The following is a 16,544-nucleotide window of genomic DNA, read 5'->3' as shown; positions in this document are numbered from 1 at the left end:
CATTGATTCACCTAAAGCAGTCCAAGTGTGCACAGTCCCAGTCGGAGGCTCAAACTGTACAGTATAGTTAGTGTGTGTAAAGAGTCTGTCTGATGTCTGTGATGAGCACAACAAAAATCATTTGAGAACTATCCATAAAAAAATGTACCATGTGTGATGGATGGATGCAAATGTTGGGATTATAGTTGGGGTTTGGGGGTGTCTCTATCTCTAACTCTGTCACTATCTCTGGGTATTTCTTCTCGAGTTTTTTTTTTTTGTTTTTGGAGGGGAAGATACAAACTATCAGGAATGATGCTCAGAAATCGTTGTGAACAGCGATTTCTGTACGGGCATCCCTGCGGTATATAAGCTATGAATTCATTATAGTTACATTTTGTGTGTGTGTGCGGAGGTGGGTAGAGCGCATCGAACCACTGAGCCAGGTATTCAAATTTGTGGATGTGTCTAGGAGTAACTCTTGAACAGATCCCGGCCAGAGTTTGGATGTCTTAGAGGCAGTTGTGTGTTTGTGTGGAGTATGGACGACTTGGGACACTTGTTCTTGGGTTCTTGGCTCAGTGGTTCAGACGGTATGCCCGCCCTCTCGTATGTTACACAGTTTTTGTTAAATATATATATTAGTTAGTATAGGCACTTAGCATATTCGATTGTTTTCATAGAAACAAAATATATGTGGTGTATAATATATTGATTTTCAGTTTTTTAGTTTTCATTCTCTTGATTTGTGTTTAGTTTTTACATTTTAAATTTCATTTTGGTTGGAAGTCTTGCGTTTTTAGAGTTCATTTTTCATATTCTCCCTCTTCTTCATTTTTTTGTTTTGATTTTGGATGAAAGTTTTTTGGGAAAACATTTTTGCTGGTTTTGTTCACAGTGGGTTCCAAGTATTTTCAATTAAATTAATAACAAAAAATAATACGTTTTTAGTGAATTAAAATGAAAATGATTTCAAAGTCATTTTTTGTTCTCAAATAAAAGGGAATTGATGAAGAACTTAAATATAATGATTGTAAGTTATGTTTGTGTGGGTGTGTGTGGGTGGGGTTTGGGTGTGGGTGTAGATGTGTGTTTGTGAATATCCATATGTGTGTGTATACCTAAACTTAATTCTTATGCCCTAAACGTAGTGTTTTGTAGATATCGTGTACGCTCTTAAATATACTGATTATTACTTCTCTTTGCCTTTGCTTTTTTCTAGTCGCCAATTGATTCCTTATTTTCCGTAATGCTTCAAGTATTTAATTTACATGCTTCCATTTCTTTGAATTTAAATTTGAATTTTTAAATTTTAAATAAATTAAAAATAAAAAAAACCAAAACTCCACTAAAAATCATATTTTGTGCGTAAATTAAAATCAAGAATTAAAATGTTACATATATATCTACGGTGAGCATCAATTATAATTGGGGGAAAAGGGATCTAAAAGGGAAGCAGCATCATATTTTCCAAATAGAATTTGTTTCTTTTTAAATGCCTATTTTTTGTGTGTTGTCCTAAACCTCTCATAGAATTTCCGTGTTTCTTAATTTTTTTTATGTAGTTTATGGCACCTTTTTTGTTTATAGTGTATGGGTGTGTGAGTGTGAGTGAGTGTAAAATACATATTGTAGCTTTGTCCTATTTACAGAAATTACTTGTAGGAGTCATCGTTCTCGTTGAATATTTAACATTAGTTACGTTTCCTATGAGCTGAGCTGCTGAGCTACGGGTTTTGCAAGGATTAAGTTTAGTATTTTAGTAATGCATCTTCTTCTCCTCACCCAACTCTTCCTAATTCATTTCGTTATCGTGTTGAAATATATATAGACGTCGTGTGAAACCATCAAACTGAGAAAATTGCCTTCATCATGTCTGCTTTTTTTGTTTTTAAGTTTTGTAAAGAAATGCAATTTTAAAATGTATAAACTTATCTGCCCCTTGGGATTTTACCATAGAAAAGGGGAGTCGTGTGTGTCGTATGTGTGTATGTGGGGAAGGAAGATATAATATAGCTTGTCTGAGGGTTCCCTTAAGTCAATAACTAAGTACGAGTATCCCCTCAATCAAGTGACGTTAAAATGTTTACAAATAATGCTTCAAAACAATCGTATATATATATTACATATATATCTAAATAATAGGGACTAGCTGAGGAGACATAGCCAAGTATATAGATAACATATACACGCTACGCACTCGAATCTGTGGCGAAAAATGATGAGAAATTATGGATATACCTAAACGTAGATAATATATAACATAAAATCAACGTGAGTTTGTTCATTGATCAGCAAATAAAACCTAATATATGCTCCTGTTGCTTTACTTTAGTTTAGTTTTGTTTTGTCTTGTCGTTCGATGCTGCAAGTTTGGCTAACTATGCTCAGAAAACTTAGAAACTATTCACTCTGTAATCGTAAAGATAGCTTAGGCATATATATATATATTATATATATACTATATATATTCATCTCTCGTCTCGCCATCGTCGTAGCTCCTCTACTGCTCTTCTGCTTCGTTTGCATTACCCTTTTGAGTTTAGGTAACATTAGCTTAGAGATTAACATTAACTGGTAACTGATTATATATATATATGTTTATATACACACATTGGCATATACGTATATATAGCTGCAGAAGGGGTGTGCACCATTCATTCATCATCCTCGTCCTTGCCTACTAATTATGATAACTGGTCCAAGCATAGCCCACTGCTTCGTTATTTCTCTATCCCCTCACTCTCTCGCAACGGCCACAGCTGAAAATAAATTGAATACATTATTAAGCTTGTCAAGGATAGGATTTAAGCGTGGTCTCACCTTTTGTATGCCTCCTTAGTTAGCTTGTAAATATCTATATATAGCACTTATTGATATATAATAACAAAAAATGATCTCGCTCGATATTTACACATGGAATTTCATTTATGTACAACAGGCGCACACGGAGATGCATCTTCCCTGCTAAGGGGTATCTGTCAAGAGTTGCCTCCTTGCTTTTGGCAACGCGGTTCCTTTTGTTTTTTTATTTTTTTTCGTTTCGTTTTCTCCTTTGACTCCCTCCTTAAGAGCTGTTGTTGTTGTTGTTGCTGGCCCTGGACTTGCGGTTGCCGCCAGTCCCTGAGCCGACATTGGCATTGGTATTGTTGTGCTCTATTCCAGAGCCATAATGTTGCTGCTGCTGCTGCTGTGGCTTCTCCTTGCTCTGCTGGCGCACTGAGGCATTGGGACGATTATCTGCCAGAATCAAGTACATTAATATAAAAGGATTCTTATCGTTGAATCAAGTCTTCATCTTACCTTTCTCTTTGGAAGAGACACCAACAACAACGGCATTGGCACCTCCACTACTGGCTTTGCCAGCTGGCGAGGCGCCGCCTGCAGCACGTTTTTCAACTGAAGCCACCACTGTTACGGCGGCCAGACCGCTCTTTTCAACCGCCGCCACAACAGAAGCGGGATCGCCAAAGATTAGATCCATCTTGTGGCTACCGGTGGGCGATAGGGTGCCAGTGGATCCGCCTGAACCAGTTTCCTTGCCATCACCGGAGGCGGCGGCGGCGGCCTTGTGAACTTGGGCCACTTGAGCATAGCTCAATTTGCTGGCTGTGGCGGCAGCCGATAGATTTTCCGTGGACGTTGAAGTGGCCACGCTTTTGTGTTTGGCACTATTTGCCAACAGATTCGCCTCCTTTTTGGCATGCAGAGCGGCCACAGCGGGCGGCTTCTTATGCTGGCCGAGGCAGCACTCGGCAAGGGTTGTGGTCAGACCACTCTCCACCACGGTGCAGGCGCCAGCGCCCGCGGAGTACTCGTTGTGTCCAGCCAGCACCGACGGCAATGGCTGCTGCTGCTGGACGTAGCCTTCGACCAGTCTCTGCTGCTGCTTTGGATGCACTTCATCCTCAGTCTTGTTTGATTTGTCCAGCTGCTGCTGCTGCTGCTGCGGCGGCGGCGGTTGCTGTTGGGCTCCGGCGGCCACCTCCTCCTTGCCGCTGGCATTGATATTTGGTGTTAGACACTTTATCACATGGATCGAATTGTTGTTACTCGAGCTGTGCTTGGTAACGTTCTTCGTATTGGCTCCCTCCTGGAGCTGCAGCGCATACTCTGTGCCCAGGGCGGGCGTGGGGCTGACAGGTGGATTACGCTGCTGATAGTTGTGGGTCAAGTGCGGAGGCTGATTTTGGTTCTGCATCTGGTGGTGCCTGTTATCCTTGCGCGCCTTGCCCTTGCCAACGCTGATGCCGACGCCGACGCTGCCGCCAGTGCGCACCACATCCGACAAGCGATTCTCAGACCAGTTATTTGCCGAAGAAGTACTGACCAGTTGAGCACTACTGTTCTCCATACCCTGGTGATTGCTGGAGCGCTGCGGCTGCTGTTCCTCGCCAACGCCGCTCTCCACACTGCTGCTCAGCTGCTGTTGCTGCTGATGGTGCTGTTGCTGCTGCTGCTGCTGCTGGTGCGACTGCTTTTGGCCTAGACCTGTTGACGAGGAGGACGATGTGGTCGAGTTATGCAGGGAGGCGCTGTTGGTGGCCTGAGGTGTATGCGGTGCGTTGGCCGATGTGGCTGGCAGTGGTGGAAAGGCGGAAGCCTCCAGATCAAACTGCGGCGGCTGGACAGGAGCTGATGGCTGTTGCTGTTGTTGCTGCTGTTGCAGTTGTTGCTGTTGCTGCGTCTGATGCTGGTGCTGATGCTGGTGGCCTTGATAACCCAAAGAGCTATGATGAAGGCCGCCACGATCATTGCTTCCACCGGATAGGCTGTTGCTGCCAGATCCTCCGCCGCCGCCGCCGCCACCCGATCCACCGCCTCCAGAACCACTGCCACCGCCGGCGCCGCCACCTCCACCGCCGCTGCTGCTAACGCCCAAGCCACCGCTGTTGCCCACATTGCTGCCAATCGAGTTGTGATGATGATGGTGATGGTGATGATAATGGCCAGAGCCCTGCTGCTGTCCAGCAGCACCGGAGGAGGTAAGGTGGTGCTGCTGCTGTTGCTGCGAGGAAAGCGTACTGTGGTGATGATGATGATGCGAGCCGCCACTGGCCATCGACGAAGAGTGCTGCTGGGCGTGATAGTGAGGATTATAGTTGTTGCCCTTATAGTTGCCACGGTGCTGGGGCGGTGGGACGTCGTGGATGGTATTGTAATGGCTCTGGCGCTCCCGATGGGAGGCTCCCCCTCCTCCGCCTCCGCCGCCGCCACCACCACCACCATCAGTGCCTCCCGACGACTGTACATTGCTGGCGGTGGATGAGGCTAGAAGATGCTGCTGGTGTGGATTTGAGGGAGAACTGCCGTAGAGCTGAAAGGGATTAACAGATAAAATAGGTTGAGATATTAATCATTTTTAAGGATTTTTAATTTAATGATTTTTGGTCTTTTACACTTAAGAAAAGCATTAAATTTAAACTATTTTTCGGATCAATAAGCTTTAGGAATCATATTCAGTTTGCTTACCCCAACTCGCCCGCCTGGGGAATAGTTGAGACCACCGCCTTCCTCATCGCGGCGACGACGACGTGTTCGGTTTTGCCACTGCAGCGGCTCCTTGCTAATCGTAGTGGCCAGCGATGAGGAGGAACTCGCCGACATGTTGCTGCTACGATTCACCTGCTGCATGGCATTTGAGCCATGCTCCACCACGGCGCCGCCGTCTCCGGTCTCCTGCTGTTGCTGCAAATCCTGAGCCTGCTGCTGCTGTGGTTGGGTTTGCTGCTGCTGCTGCTGCACCACCAAGTGGTGCTGAGCTGGAGCTGTGGACACATAGGTAACTTGCGGGGCGCTGGCAGCGCCAGAGGAAGGCAAATGATAGTGTTGCTGCTGCGATTGTCCCTGCTGCTGTTGCTGACCCTGCAGATGATGGCCGTGAGCGGGCAGAACCTGCACCTGGGCGTAATGATGGTGAGTGGTCACCCCGCCACCATAGCCCTTATCTAGGTTCTTTTGCATGCCGCCTGCAATGGTAAATGGCACCGATAAGAAGCTTGGTCTGGAAAGAATCCCCTTGATAACTTACCCTTCCAATTGCTCTTGATGGGATAGTGGCGGGTGGAACTGTTCACCTGGACCTGCGTCGGCTGTTGAGACGAGCTTGTGGGCTGCTGCTGTTGTTGTTGGAGCTGAATCACTTGCTGCTGCGGCTGTTGCTGCTGCTGCTGCAACGATGCCTGCTGCAACGGATCCTGCTGAACTATGTTCGCGGGAACCACGCTCACCATACCACCGGGAATGGCTCCCGCTATTTGGATGGGCACAATGCTGCCGCCTTGGATGTGCGACTGCGTTTGCTGTGAGTTGCGCGGCGGTTTGCCCCTCGACTCGCTGCGTGGTCCCGAATTAGCACCGGCGCCGACATTGTTGGGATTGCCGCCGCCGCCGCGGTGATTATTGTTATAGCGTCCACCGCCGCCCTGCGGCTTGGACGTGACCATGGTTTGTGCGGTGGGTGGCGGCGGAGCCGGTGTGAAGCTGGCGGCAACAGCTTGCGAAGTCAAGGGATTGGCAGTGGCAAAGATATTGCCGCCAATCTCATAGAAATTCTGGCCATGGGGGGCAGTGGTGGCCATAGTTCCTGGCGGCCAAGGACCAGCCACCAAGCTGGAATAGAATTGATTCTGGGAAATCGGCTGAAAACAAGCGAAAAAGATTACAGTTTAGCATGAAACTTTAAGGTTGGAGCCAGAAAAATAAAATAACAATCCTTCAATAAAGCTGGGAAAAATCTATGATCAATGTCAAATCAAATTTTTTCGATCTCATTGAAAATAACATCGATTAACCACTGGTTATTGCAAAACAGAATCGATGCATAGATCAAAATATAAAGAATCAATTTAATCGACGTGACATAGGGTTTTATTTTCCATCTTTCTAGCCTTAAGGCCAAGTATACTCACAATCAGTACGGGATTGCTGTACGGAACTGAGGTGGGAGCCGCAATGGTTGCCCCGTTTGCATACATATAGCGCTGCGGCGTGGCAGCATAGCTAACGGCGGCAGCACCAGCTCCGGATGGATCAAATACAGCCGGGGCAGTGGGCGGCGATGTGAGACGGTAACCGTTCTTCATATTTGGTACAGCTTGAATGCGATTTATAAACGACTTGGGCTTTATACGCGCCATTATCGGCTTGCCGTGGAACTCCTTAATCTCTTCGCGCAGGTACTTGAACGCCTTCTGCGCAGCGTCATCAGTCTCAAAGGTGATGTACCACGAGCTGTTGGCGGCAAATTCGCAGGAGATGGGCTCTGGGCAGGTCTCGTTGTTAAACAGAGCCTAAGAACAAAATAACAAAATCGAATTAGTTTCTTGTTTTATAAGCGAGAGAGAATGAGTCATCCACCTTGACTTCATCGACGGGCGTGCTGTCCGATATCTCGCGCAGAATGATGATGCAACGCTTGTGATTGGGACGCACGCGCAGGCCCTGCTCGTCCACCTGAACGTTGGGTGATTCCCGCAGCACCTCGGTGATGAGCTTGATGTCGTTGGTTAGTTTCTTAACCATATTGAATCTTGCCACTGTCCAAATGGGCACATACTGGTCACCGTCCATCTGCGACAGCAAGTAAGTATCGTTGGCCAAGTTCTCTCTGTAAAATAAAAAGTATTTAAATGGCGAGCAAGGATGGGAAAGACTTTGCGAGCACCCACCTGGAGAAGTAATACTCGAGCTGTGTGGCCAGCATCTGCTTAAGCTTATCCAGCGGTATGTTAGGATCCTCGCCAGTGGCACCCTGCTGCTGCTGCTGCAGTTGATCGGCCGTGCCATTCGCTGGCAGCGTTACGGGTAGCTGCACGGGTACTTGGACAGGAACCTGGACCGGCAATACAATGTGCTGCTGCTGCGGCTCAAGGGCAACTAAATTCGTGTTGTTAACACCAGGTACGAAGGCGTCTGCGTAGACGACAGTGCCATCCTGGGTCTGGGCGAGTGCTCCATTCATGATGGCGTATTCGGTATTGTCGTTGGCCTCGCCACCGACTCCGATAGCAAGTGATGCTGCTCCTCCTCCTCCTCCCGCTCCTCCGGCAGTGCTAACCACGCCCTGGGCCTGTGGAGGCGCCGGCTGAAGGCCGTATTGCAGATGCTGGGCGGGATGCGGCGATGGCTGCTGCTGTAGGTGCTGCTGGAGTGTCTGCTGCTGTTGGAGCGACTGCTGCTGTTGGTGGGCGACGTGCGAGGCAAGGTGCTGCACCTGCACCTGCTGCTGTTGGTGAAGATGCGGCTGCTGCTGCTGCTGGTGGGGATGCGGCGGCGGCTGCTGCTGTTGAGCGGGCTGAACTGCTGCTGCTGCGGCGGCCACTGCTGCGACGGGAGCTACGGGTGGTGCGGCAGCTGCTGCTGCTGCGGCGGCTGCGGTTATCAACGGTATGTGGGCTGCGGCGGCTGCTGCTGGGGCTGCGATCTGTGTGGTGGCGCCGAACAGATTGGTGGCTAGCATCGCCGTCTCGACAGGAACATTGGTGTAGACCGGCGGCTGGATCTTGACTGCATCTCCGTTCATGTACACATATCCTCCTGCAAGTGGACGAGTATGTGAGAGTGTGTGAGTGTGGGCATAGTACGAGGATGTATGCGTGGTGTGCGTGGCGAGAGGGGGTGTGGTTTCAATGTGCGGTGTACGTGTGTGCATAAACAAGGTCAATTTTTTGTTTCTTTTTGTTGTTGTAGACGTAACGGGAAACTTTCGTAATCGGAGGAAGCTACTGCGAAAACTCTCTTCTCGGCACTCTGCCGATTTCGATACGATACGATTTCGATGAACGCAAATAAAAACAAACAAAATTCGATGCCAACATAATCACACACATGCGGATGTCAGAGGCGAAGTAGCGGTGAAAAGCTCGAGAGATGAATGTGTGTGAATGCAAGTGCAGTTGTATGAGGGGTGGCGGCGACATTTACATATGTATAGGTATATGTACTGGAGACTCCACTACTAACCTAGGTAGTATTCCATGGTAACGTATGTTGCAATTATCAAGAAATTCCACACACAAAGACACAGTCGGTTTTTCACTTCACTTCTCTTCTCTTATTTTTTTTTAATTTATTATTTTTTTTCTTTTTTGCTCTTTCGAGCTAGCCCACACACACACTCGCACGCGGCACACTCACACACAGCTCAGACACACAAACACACACACACACCAGTCACACACACACGCGTTGCCACCCAGTCGCGAGAGAGAGAGAACGAGCGAAGAGAGAGAAAGAAGGCTCTTTCTATTTGGAAAATTTGATTTTCACTGGGATATATTCTCCTACTTGCTTGCTGCTGCCCCGAAACTCGATTCTGCACTCTTATTTATTTATACTGCTGCGGCAACTGCTTTGGATTCGGATTGGGATTCGGATACGGATACGGCTCCTGCTCCTCCGCCCCTGCTCCTGCACATTTTCTTCAACTTCTACGTTGCCTTGTCGCCTCCTTCTTCGTTGCTATTTTTTGTTTCTTTGCTGCTTATGTTTCCTTTCTGCTTCTGTTTCTGCTGCTTCTTTTCTTTTCTTTACGTTTTCTTTCGGTATGAGTGAGTGTGGGTCTATTTTTTTCAGCTTTTTGCACACGCAGAGAATGAATTGAAAATTGAGAAACGACCGAGAGGCAATTGATTTTTTGACTTTTCACACCCAAATCGCAGCGCCCGCACCCGCCAGCGTAGCGTTTTTCGTTGCCAATCGCTTGCGAAGGTCTTAAATAAATTGTTAAGCTTCTGCTTGGTTTTTTTCACAACGAACTTGTCACGCGAAAAATCCAAAAATTCGACTTCTCATCGTCATAGAAAACTTTCGCCGTTTCGATAGGTCCCACGGTTGCATCCGATACCAAATATGAGGGATTTGAATAGCGATTAAAATTTATTTGCATTTACCACCTGGCTTTGTTTTACAACTGCCTACGCAGATAAGGGTACACGAAGGCAACGTCTTTTCCCTCAATTTACATAAATATTAACTAATCTCGTCACAGCAAGCATATGCAGGCCGAAAATACCGGACAAATACATCGCTACAGTTTCAATATACCGAAAAATATACCAGCCTACATCGGGGTGGCAGCACTGCAGCGTGCAAGAACATAATATTGCTAAGCAAATTCCTGTCCCCTTTTCCCCCTCCCCATGCCAACGATCTGAGTGCATAATTATGCCTTGCAACCCGCACTTACCACTTGCAGTGAGAGAAGTCCCGCGTGTTACCTTCCAGTGACTGGAGCAGTGCAGCTGCAGCGTCGCGGACCAAAACCACTTGTTAAAACCAAACGAAACAACAAACAATTGAAAACACCAAGGGTTCCACAGCAAACAAACTTTTTCGCGTGATTCAATGGACTAGTTCGGCGATATTCGCGACCAATTTAGCACTTTTTAATTGTTTCTTCCACTCTTTTCTCATCCAACAAAATGCAACACACGCAAAATATTCGCGCTCACAACTATAGTTGGCAAGGGAAGAGCTGTCGATATCGATATCCTTCTGCTGATATCGATAGTTTGGCGCTGGTACTATCGATATCACTAAGCTATCGTAATAACGAAAAACAGTTTAAAAAACATTATTAATTAGCCTTAAAACAAATCGCCTTGCAAACTGCAAGGGTATACAAACATCAACTTGTCGAAGTTATAAATCCGTACTCATTTTTACACAAAAATCTACATTAGCCGACCTCAAACTTGAAAGCATATAAATTCGAAGAATAATTCAACTTCAATTCTGAGAATCCCATTTTTCCATAGCATAATTAAGTAATTCTTAACCCAATTAAGATTTTCGGGTGTGTCTCAACCAGCATAATCCATAAGCTTTTAGAGCACAATTAATTACAACATCATGATCCGTTTTCGTCTCCATTATGCTAAGGCAGCGCCCACACACACGTTCGTTTATTTAAATTGAACATTTAATTTTATTTATAACATTGTTCTCAGTTAATGGTCTATTGCTTCTTCTGTCTTCATGTAAATGTTCTATATATCAAGAGAGTTTTTCAATTAAATCGGAACAAAGAACTTTAGCTTTAGTTGCTGTTAAAGGGTGTTAATGTTGTTGTGGTGCTTAAGAATGAAATAGTAGTGAGAATTCACACCGCTTTTTGTTCGTTTTTGTCCGCCTAGAAGCCGTGCACCTTGAGCTGGTCCGGCTTAGCTAGTCCCACCTTCGTCAACCATTGACAGATGTTCTCACGCTGATCGCCCTGGAGCTGGAGAACCTCACCATACTCTGGGTGCTCGATTACAGTGCCATTGCATGCGAATTCCTGTGGGGAGTTTCAAATATATTTTAATATCATTAAGTTTTAATTTTTCGGTAAGAAACTGTCGTGGTGGTAAGGTCTTTACTATCATAAAAAGGAAGTAATCTAATCTTACAAAGGGTTAGTACAGTTGCGGTCAAATTATTAGATTTAGGTTGATTATAAGACCTAATGGATCCCTCTGTAAATAAAAAACTTTCACCGAAAGACGCCGACTGATCTTTGTACATCAATTTCCGAGATTATTTGCTTGGCTCTAAACGGAAATTTCCGCACTCACGATCCCACTACGACACTATTGTTATGGTTTATACATGGTTTTCAGCTTTATAGCTTACCTTCTTGCAGGAGCGGACTATCTTCTTCAAGTCATACTCCGCGGACAGGCCCTGGACAGTGGTTAGTGTCTTGCGACCGTTCCTCTGCTGGATTCTTATATGCACTAGCCCGTCTTGAATATCATCATCATTGCCCTTGATTGCATCAGCAAAGGGGTCTGTGGGAAAGGGCAAGGAAACTCCATTGATTATCGGATGCAGTGATGAAAAGTAATGTAATGGATGTACAATGTAATCACACCCTTGCAGCGTGCTTTGCTATTGTACGTGTGCATGGGTGTACACACACACACACCAGCGCAGAGGTGGGGGCCGCTGCTCGATGATGACGAACACGAGAGCAGCCATTTTTATGTACATGTGTAACTGGGGCTAAAAACTGCACTCGCAGCACTTACCACGAGTGTTTAAATTCTGGATGGACATACGACAATAAAAACAAACCACAGCCGAAAACAAAAACTTTTTTAAACTATCTGTTGTTATCTGAACTTTTAATTTAACGTTTTAAGTGAGTTTTCGGAAATGTGTTTGTCTGACAAGTCTAACACAGGGTTGTCACTAGGGTTGTCTGTCGTGCGTTCAGCGTGTCGAGCTAGAGGTGTGAGAACTGCGATACTATCGATGGTTAATAATTGTATTATTTAAAAATATATATATTTGGTTGATTTAAATATGCTGATCTATCTAATAATAATAACTGTGACGCTTACATTGTAGATTATCTTTTCTACAAATCGCATTGAAAAGAATACTGGATTTAGCCTTAATTTGTTATCAATAAAACTTAAAATAATCATTTTTATTTTTGGGATTTTTTAATTTTTAAAACAAGTTAATTATAATATGAAAAATTAAATTCATAATATCGAAACTATAAATATACAAAATAATTGGCAGTTCCTCCTTACAGTTTTGCGCGCTGCCAACTCCTGCGACTATTGCTAGCGAGCCCGTGCAACCGTGCGGTTTTGGGAAGCGCAGCCAAGTTCACGCTATGCCGGGCTGCCATATTTCTTTCCTGCTTGTCTTTCAACGAGAAAAGGTGGGCATTTAGCGTTTTGTCTTGATTTGGTTAAGTTAGAGCCTCCCACAGCGTTCCAAGTGCACTGCAAATGCTGAGCGCAATGCCTGCACCACGTGTTGCAGTTAATTTGGCTGTTGGAGCGCCCAAGCGCGGAGGTAAATCTAGTTTTACCCACACGTGCAACATAGCAGCGACAATAGTGAATACAAGAACTAAAAAATGTGCAACTTTAAAGTGCCTGAAAGCCATGCCAGAATTTGTTACTAATGATAGTTTGCTATGCTGAAAACGGTTACTAATTTATTTCTTCCTTGTGATTTCCATGTACCTTGACTGCTGTTCTTTCTTGGAAATTTGATTTATAAGGTAAGAGCACATGTTGTAACTATTTAGCTCATTTAATCTTCGTTGTGATGAACGAATGAACGGAAGAGTACTTTGAAGACTATATTCATCACCCAAGACTGAAAGAAGCTAAAAAAAAACGCCTTTTATGATTCAACGTACAACAAAAACTAACTACTTTTTCATCTTTTTTTCATGAACCTCTGGTTTTGGCTGATAATCTGGTGTTACTTTTAAAGGTAAGTGAATATAAAGCACATACAGGTTATAATTACAGATTTTGTGATGAACGAATGAACGGAAGAGTACTTTGAAGACTATATTCATCACCCAAGACTGAAAATAGTCAAGGAGCTCTTCTAAATGAAAACCAAAAAGAAAGATCTCTAACTTTATAATTTTTATTTCATGTTTCCTCCCTTTTGTGTGGCTAAATCTGGATTTCCCTATAAAGGTGAGCCTATAAGTCACTTTTGGTACTTGAGTTTTGTGTAAAATGATGAACGAATGAACGGAAGAGTACTTTGAAGACTATATTCATCACCCAAGACTGAAATACCTTAAAATAAATAAATATTTGTGTGCCCGAGGAACTATTACTAATTTAATGTCTTTTTTTTTGCAGACGTGAGATGGCAACCTCTTCGCACCTCAACTGGTTGATCATTCGCAACAACAACGCCTTCTTGTTGAAGAAGCGCGATGTTAAGAAGCCCTTCAGCACAGTAAGTAAATGAATAAATATTTTTGAATAACCTAAAAGCCTCCAATGATGTTTCTACTTTAAAACTTTCACAATGATATTTGAATACAACATGATAGTAACTTTAATCTGAGCAAATCTTGGCTGCATTAGTGCCTAATTTTCATTAAAAATAATTACTCATTGCATTTTTCTTACCTTTCCAGGAGCCAAACAACTTGGCCAGCGTGAGCTCGTACCGCTACAGCGGCATCGTGCACAAGAAGACCCTCGGAGTCGTGCCCGCAGCCGACAAGAAGGGCTTCACCGCTGTGCTGAAGAAGGGCAAGTATGCCCAGCGTCCTGCCAAGAACACGGTGCGTGTTGACTTCAAGGCCGGTCCCCGCCGTTCTCTGAAAAAGCTGAAGAACCTGCTCATTGGCTCCAAATACCGCAAGGACCTGACCCAGGTAAATATTGGTTAAATCTAGGCTCTTAGATCACTTGTTATGATGATATTTTTTTAATTATGCTACACAACCAAGATCGCAGAATGATCCGTGTTGATAAACCTGTCTGAGGCTTTTATCCTTGATAGTTCTCTTTATTTTTTCACTGGCATCATATATTTAATTATTTGTGTTCTTGCTTTTGCAGGCTGCTCTCCGTCGTGCGTCCGCTGTCCTCCGCTCCCAGAAGCCTGCCCCCGTCAAGGGCAAGAAGGCTGAGCTGGCTAAGGGAAAGAAGCCCGAATAAAATGTGTACCAGATGGGATCATGCGGAGCTGTTTTCTACTCGAGAATAAAGAAAAAACGTTAAAAACACCCTACATATTTAATTGTGTTGTGTTGTGGGGGGAATATAAAGCATACTTTAAGGTTTTTTTTGGGTTTCGCCCGAGTATATGCGATATTTCTATACTTTTAATATTTGATTTGAGCAAAGTAAACTACATTTTGATGTGTTGAATGATTAAAATATATTTTATTTATGAAGTTGTGTCTGTCTTATATACGGTTCGGTTTTATTGAACTATAGTTCCTGGGTACATGGATGACGTTACAAATAGAAAGAGACCATGGAATTGCATTGAAATCTTCTACAAGACCATCTAAGATCATGTCAAGTCCTTACTAGCTTAGGTCTAAAGAAAAATATAGCTGCTGTTAAACTACCTTTACACATGGATATTAAATGCGCATATTGAGCTGGGCGCCATTAGTAGAAGTACTCATACTTCTGGGCATGATGCAGCATCACCTCCATCGACTTCTTGCCCTGCAGCACACCATTTCGCTCCATATAGTTCCAAATGGAGGCCATGAAAACACAGAACAAGATGACGCCAAACACTATAAACTTGAGCAACAGGAAGATGGTGCGCATGCCCACCGGTGCCGTGAACTCAACCAAAAGGACCAGGAGGACAAACAGGAAAGTGGCGGCACTGTAGTAGAGTATACGATCGGTGTTTAGCTGGAGTAATGAGGCATCGCACAGGGCAAGGGCTTCGTGGAGTGCCGCCGTCCGGGCGGCGGGCATTGATACCACGGAAGTGGAGCTGCCATTGCATAGAACCTCTGGCGTTGTTCCCTCCTCCTGATCATGCTCAGCCTGGGCATCGCCCGCACCAAGTTCACGCACTGCACAGGTTTCCTCGTCCTCCACCTGGCAGTTCACCTCAATGGTGGCCACTGCTGGAGTCTCTGAAATGGTTCTAGCCTCTGATACTGTTGGTCGGGATAACCTTAGTTTGGCCAACACAGCCTCGTGATCTGAGAAGCTGAACTTTTCACCGGGCACACGGTTGGGAAAAGGCAGCTTGTACTCGGCAATCTCCGCAACCACCTGGTCCCCGCCACGCACAAAGATGTGATCGATGCGAATGCCTTGGGGATTTCTTGCCCGAGCTCGCGGCGACGTATACGAATTGTGTTCGCACTCATTCGTCCGGAAGGTGTCCGAGGCGCAGCTATCGAGCATCTTGGAGGTATAGAGCAGCACCTTGTACGATATATCCTGCGGCTGGGCGTTCAGATCGCCGGCGAGGATCTGCAGCACAGAATTGCCCCTGGTGGCCTCGATAAATTGAGCAGTGTCGAAGGCCTGAATCACACGGTGCGTCTTGTACTCATCGTTGGCGTTGTCATACTCGGCATGCAGGTGGGCATTGTACAAGTGTACCATCTGTCCGTTGACCAGGATGCGGCACAGTCCGACTCCCTTGCCGCCGAACCAGTCAGCATGCTGAATCCGATGGAAGTAGCCATTGACGGACCACGCATGGAACAGCGTGCCCAGAATGGGGTACTTGGAGAGCACCAGCAGACCGGCACCCATTACCCCGCTGTGGAAGTAGTGTGTATGTGGCAACACCGCCTCCGTGCCCTTTTGCAGACGCTCGCTATCCTGCTGCGTCCACACCTCCTGCAGGGAGACGATGTCATATTTGCCGCTGGCTAGCTCCTTGCAAATAGCATCAATGCGGGGTCCACGATCGCTTGATACGTACGGAATGCCCCTGAAAAATGACATGTGTATATATAAAGTTATAATCTCTGGAGAGACAAGGTCAATGAATGCCTGGCTGGCACAATGGAAGCCATAAAAGGAGATGCCCATAGATGCTCACCAAATGTTGAGGGTCAGAATGTTCAGCTCCAGCAGCAGCATTGCGTCGGCTGTTTTTCACGTTAGCATGCTTACAATCCCATCCAAAACGAGCGCGGGGATTGGCGATAAGATAAACTTTTTAATTTTGTTGTTAAGATATAGCCTCTAGGGGTGGTTAAACCCTCGATAGATTTATGTTTTCTTTGTGTTTCTATCGTATATCGATAGTATATTTCAATTGCTTTGTTTTGGTATTTTTTGTACAGTATTTTTTAAAGACCT

At 45.3% G+C, this 16,544-nt stretch overlaps 4 protein-coding genes and 3 non-coding genes across 12 annotated transcripts; 4 read left to right on the top strand and 3 right to left on the bottom strand.

The window, feature by feature from the left end:
* Positions 1-168: 168 nt before the first annotated feature.
* Positions 169-10,377, bottom strand: Larp4B (La-related protein 4B). Of its 6 annotated transcripts, none has more exons than XM_017174247.3 (9): positions 10,169-10,377; positions 7,650-8,517; positions 7,339-7,588; positions 6,891-7,271; positions 6,011-6,620; positions 5,452-5,948; positions 3,283-5,296; positions 2,803-3,219; positions 169-2,741 (listed from the first exon to the last, which is right to left on the bottom strand). In XM_017174247.3, exons 2-8 carry the CDS (start codon positions 8,501-8,503, stop codon positions 3,047-3,049), a joined length of 4,779 nt encoding a protein of 1,592 aa, XP_017029736.1. In that variant the 5' UTR covers positions 8,504-8,517; positions 10,169-10,377; the 3' UTR covers positions 169-2,741; positions 2,803-3,046. The 6 variants fall into 6 exon arrangements, with proteins under 6 accessions (XP_017029736.1, XP_017029735.1, XP_017029737.1 ...); XM_017174246.3 differs by lacking the exon at positions 10,169-10,377 and adding an exon at positions 8,944-9,790; XM_017174248.3 differs by lacking the exon at positions 10,169-10,377 and adding an exon at positions 9,268-9,790.
* A 460-nt stretch (positions 10,378-10,837) lies between these two features.
* Positions 10,838-12,159, bottom strand: eIF1 (eukaryotic translation initiation factor eIF1). Its single transcript, XM_017174341.3, has 3 exons — positions 11,994-12,159; positions 11,596-11,753; positions 10,838-11,260 (listed from the first exon to the last, which is right to left on the bottom strand). Exons 1-3 carry the CDS (start codon positions 12,019-12,021, stop codon positions 11,114-11,116), a joined length of 333 nt encoding a protein of 110 aa, XP_017029830.1. The 5' UTR covers positions 12,022-12,159; the 3' UTR covers positions 10,838-11,113.
* Positions 12,160-12,596: 437 nt separating this feature from the next.
* RpL28 (ribosomal protein L28) lies at positions 12,597-14,478 on the top strand. Its single transcript, XM_017174342.2, has 4 exons — positions 12,597-12,640; positions 13,593-13,692; positions 13,877-14,119; positions 14,307-14,478. Exons 2-4 carry the CDS (start codon positions 13,600-13,602, stop codon positions 14,403-14,405), a joined length of 435 nt encoding a protein of 144 aa, XP_017029831.1. The 5' UTR covers positions 12,597-12,640; positions 13,593-13,599; the 3' UTR covers positions 14,406-14,478.
* On the top strand, positions 13,025-13,098 carry LOC121503164 (small nucleolar RNA CD11). Its single transcript, XR_005991323.1, has one exon. It is a non-coding gene; the product is annotated as a small nucleolar RNA CD11 (small nucleolar RNA).
* Positions 13,240-13,316, top strand: LOC121503165 (small nucleolar RNA CD11). The gene has a single exon (XR_005991324.1). It is a non-coding gene; the product is annotated as a small nucleolar RNA CD11 (small nucleolar RNA).
* On the top strand, positions 13,454-13,529 carry LOC121503163 (small nucleolar RNA CD11). Its single transcript, XR_005991322.1, has one exon. It is a non-coding gene; the product is annotated as a small nucleolar RNA CD11 (small nucleolar RNA).
* A 43-nt stretch (positions 14,479-14,521) lies between the features above and the next one.
* nSMase (neutral sphingomyelinase) lies at positions 14,522-16,470 on the bottom strand. Its single transcript, XM_017174338.3, has 2 exons — positions 16,282-16,470; positions 14,522-16,170 (listed from the first exon to the last, which is right to left on the bottom strand). The coding sequence occupies exons 1-2, from the start codon at positions 16,320-16,322 to the stop codon at positions 14,868-14,870; spliced, it is 1,344 nt and encodes a 447-aa protein (XP_017029827.1). The 5' UTR covers positions 16,323-16,470; the 3' UTR covers positions 14,522-14,867.
* Between the last annotated feature and the right edge of the window lie 74 nt (positions 16,471-16,544).

The sequence above is a fragment of the Drosophila kikkawai genome, chromosome 3L, assembly GCF_030179895.1.
Source record: "Drosophila kikkawai strain 14028-0561.14 chromosome 3L, DkikHiC1v2, whole genome shotgun sequence".
Taxonomy (NCBI): domain Eukaryota; kingdom Metazoa; phylum Arthropoda; class Insecta; order Diptera; family Drosophilidae; genus Drosophila; species Drosophila kikkawai.
The sequence above is the reverse complement of the archived record's forward strand: the minus strand, read 5'-3'. Positions and strand labels throughout refer to the sequence as shown.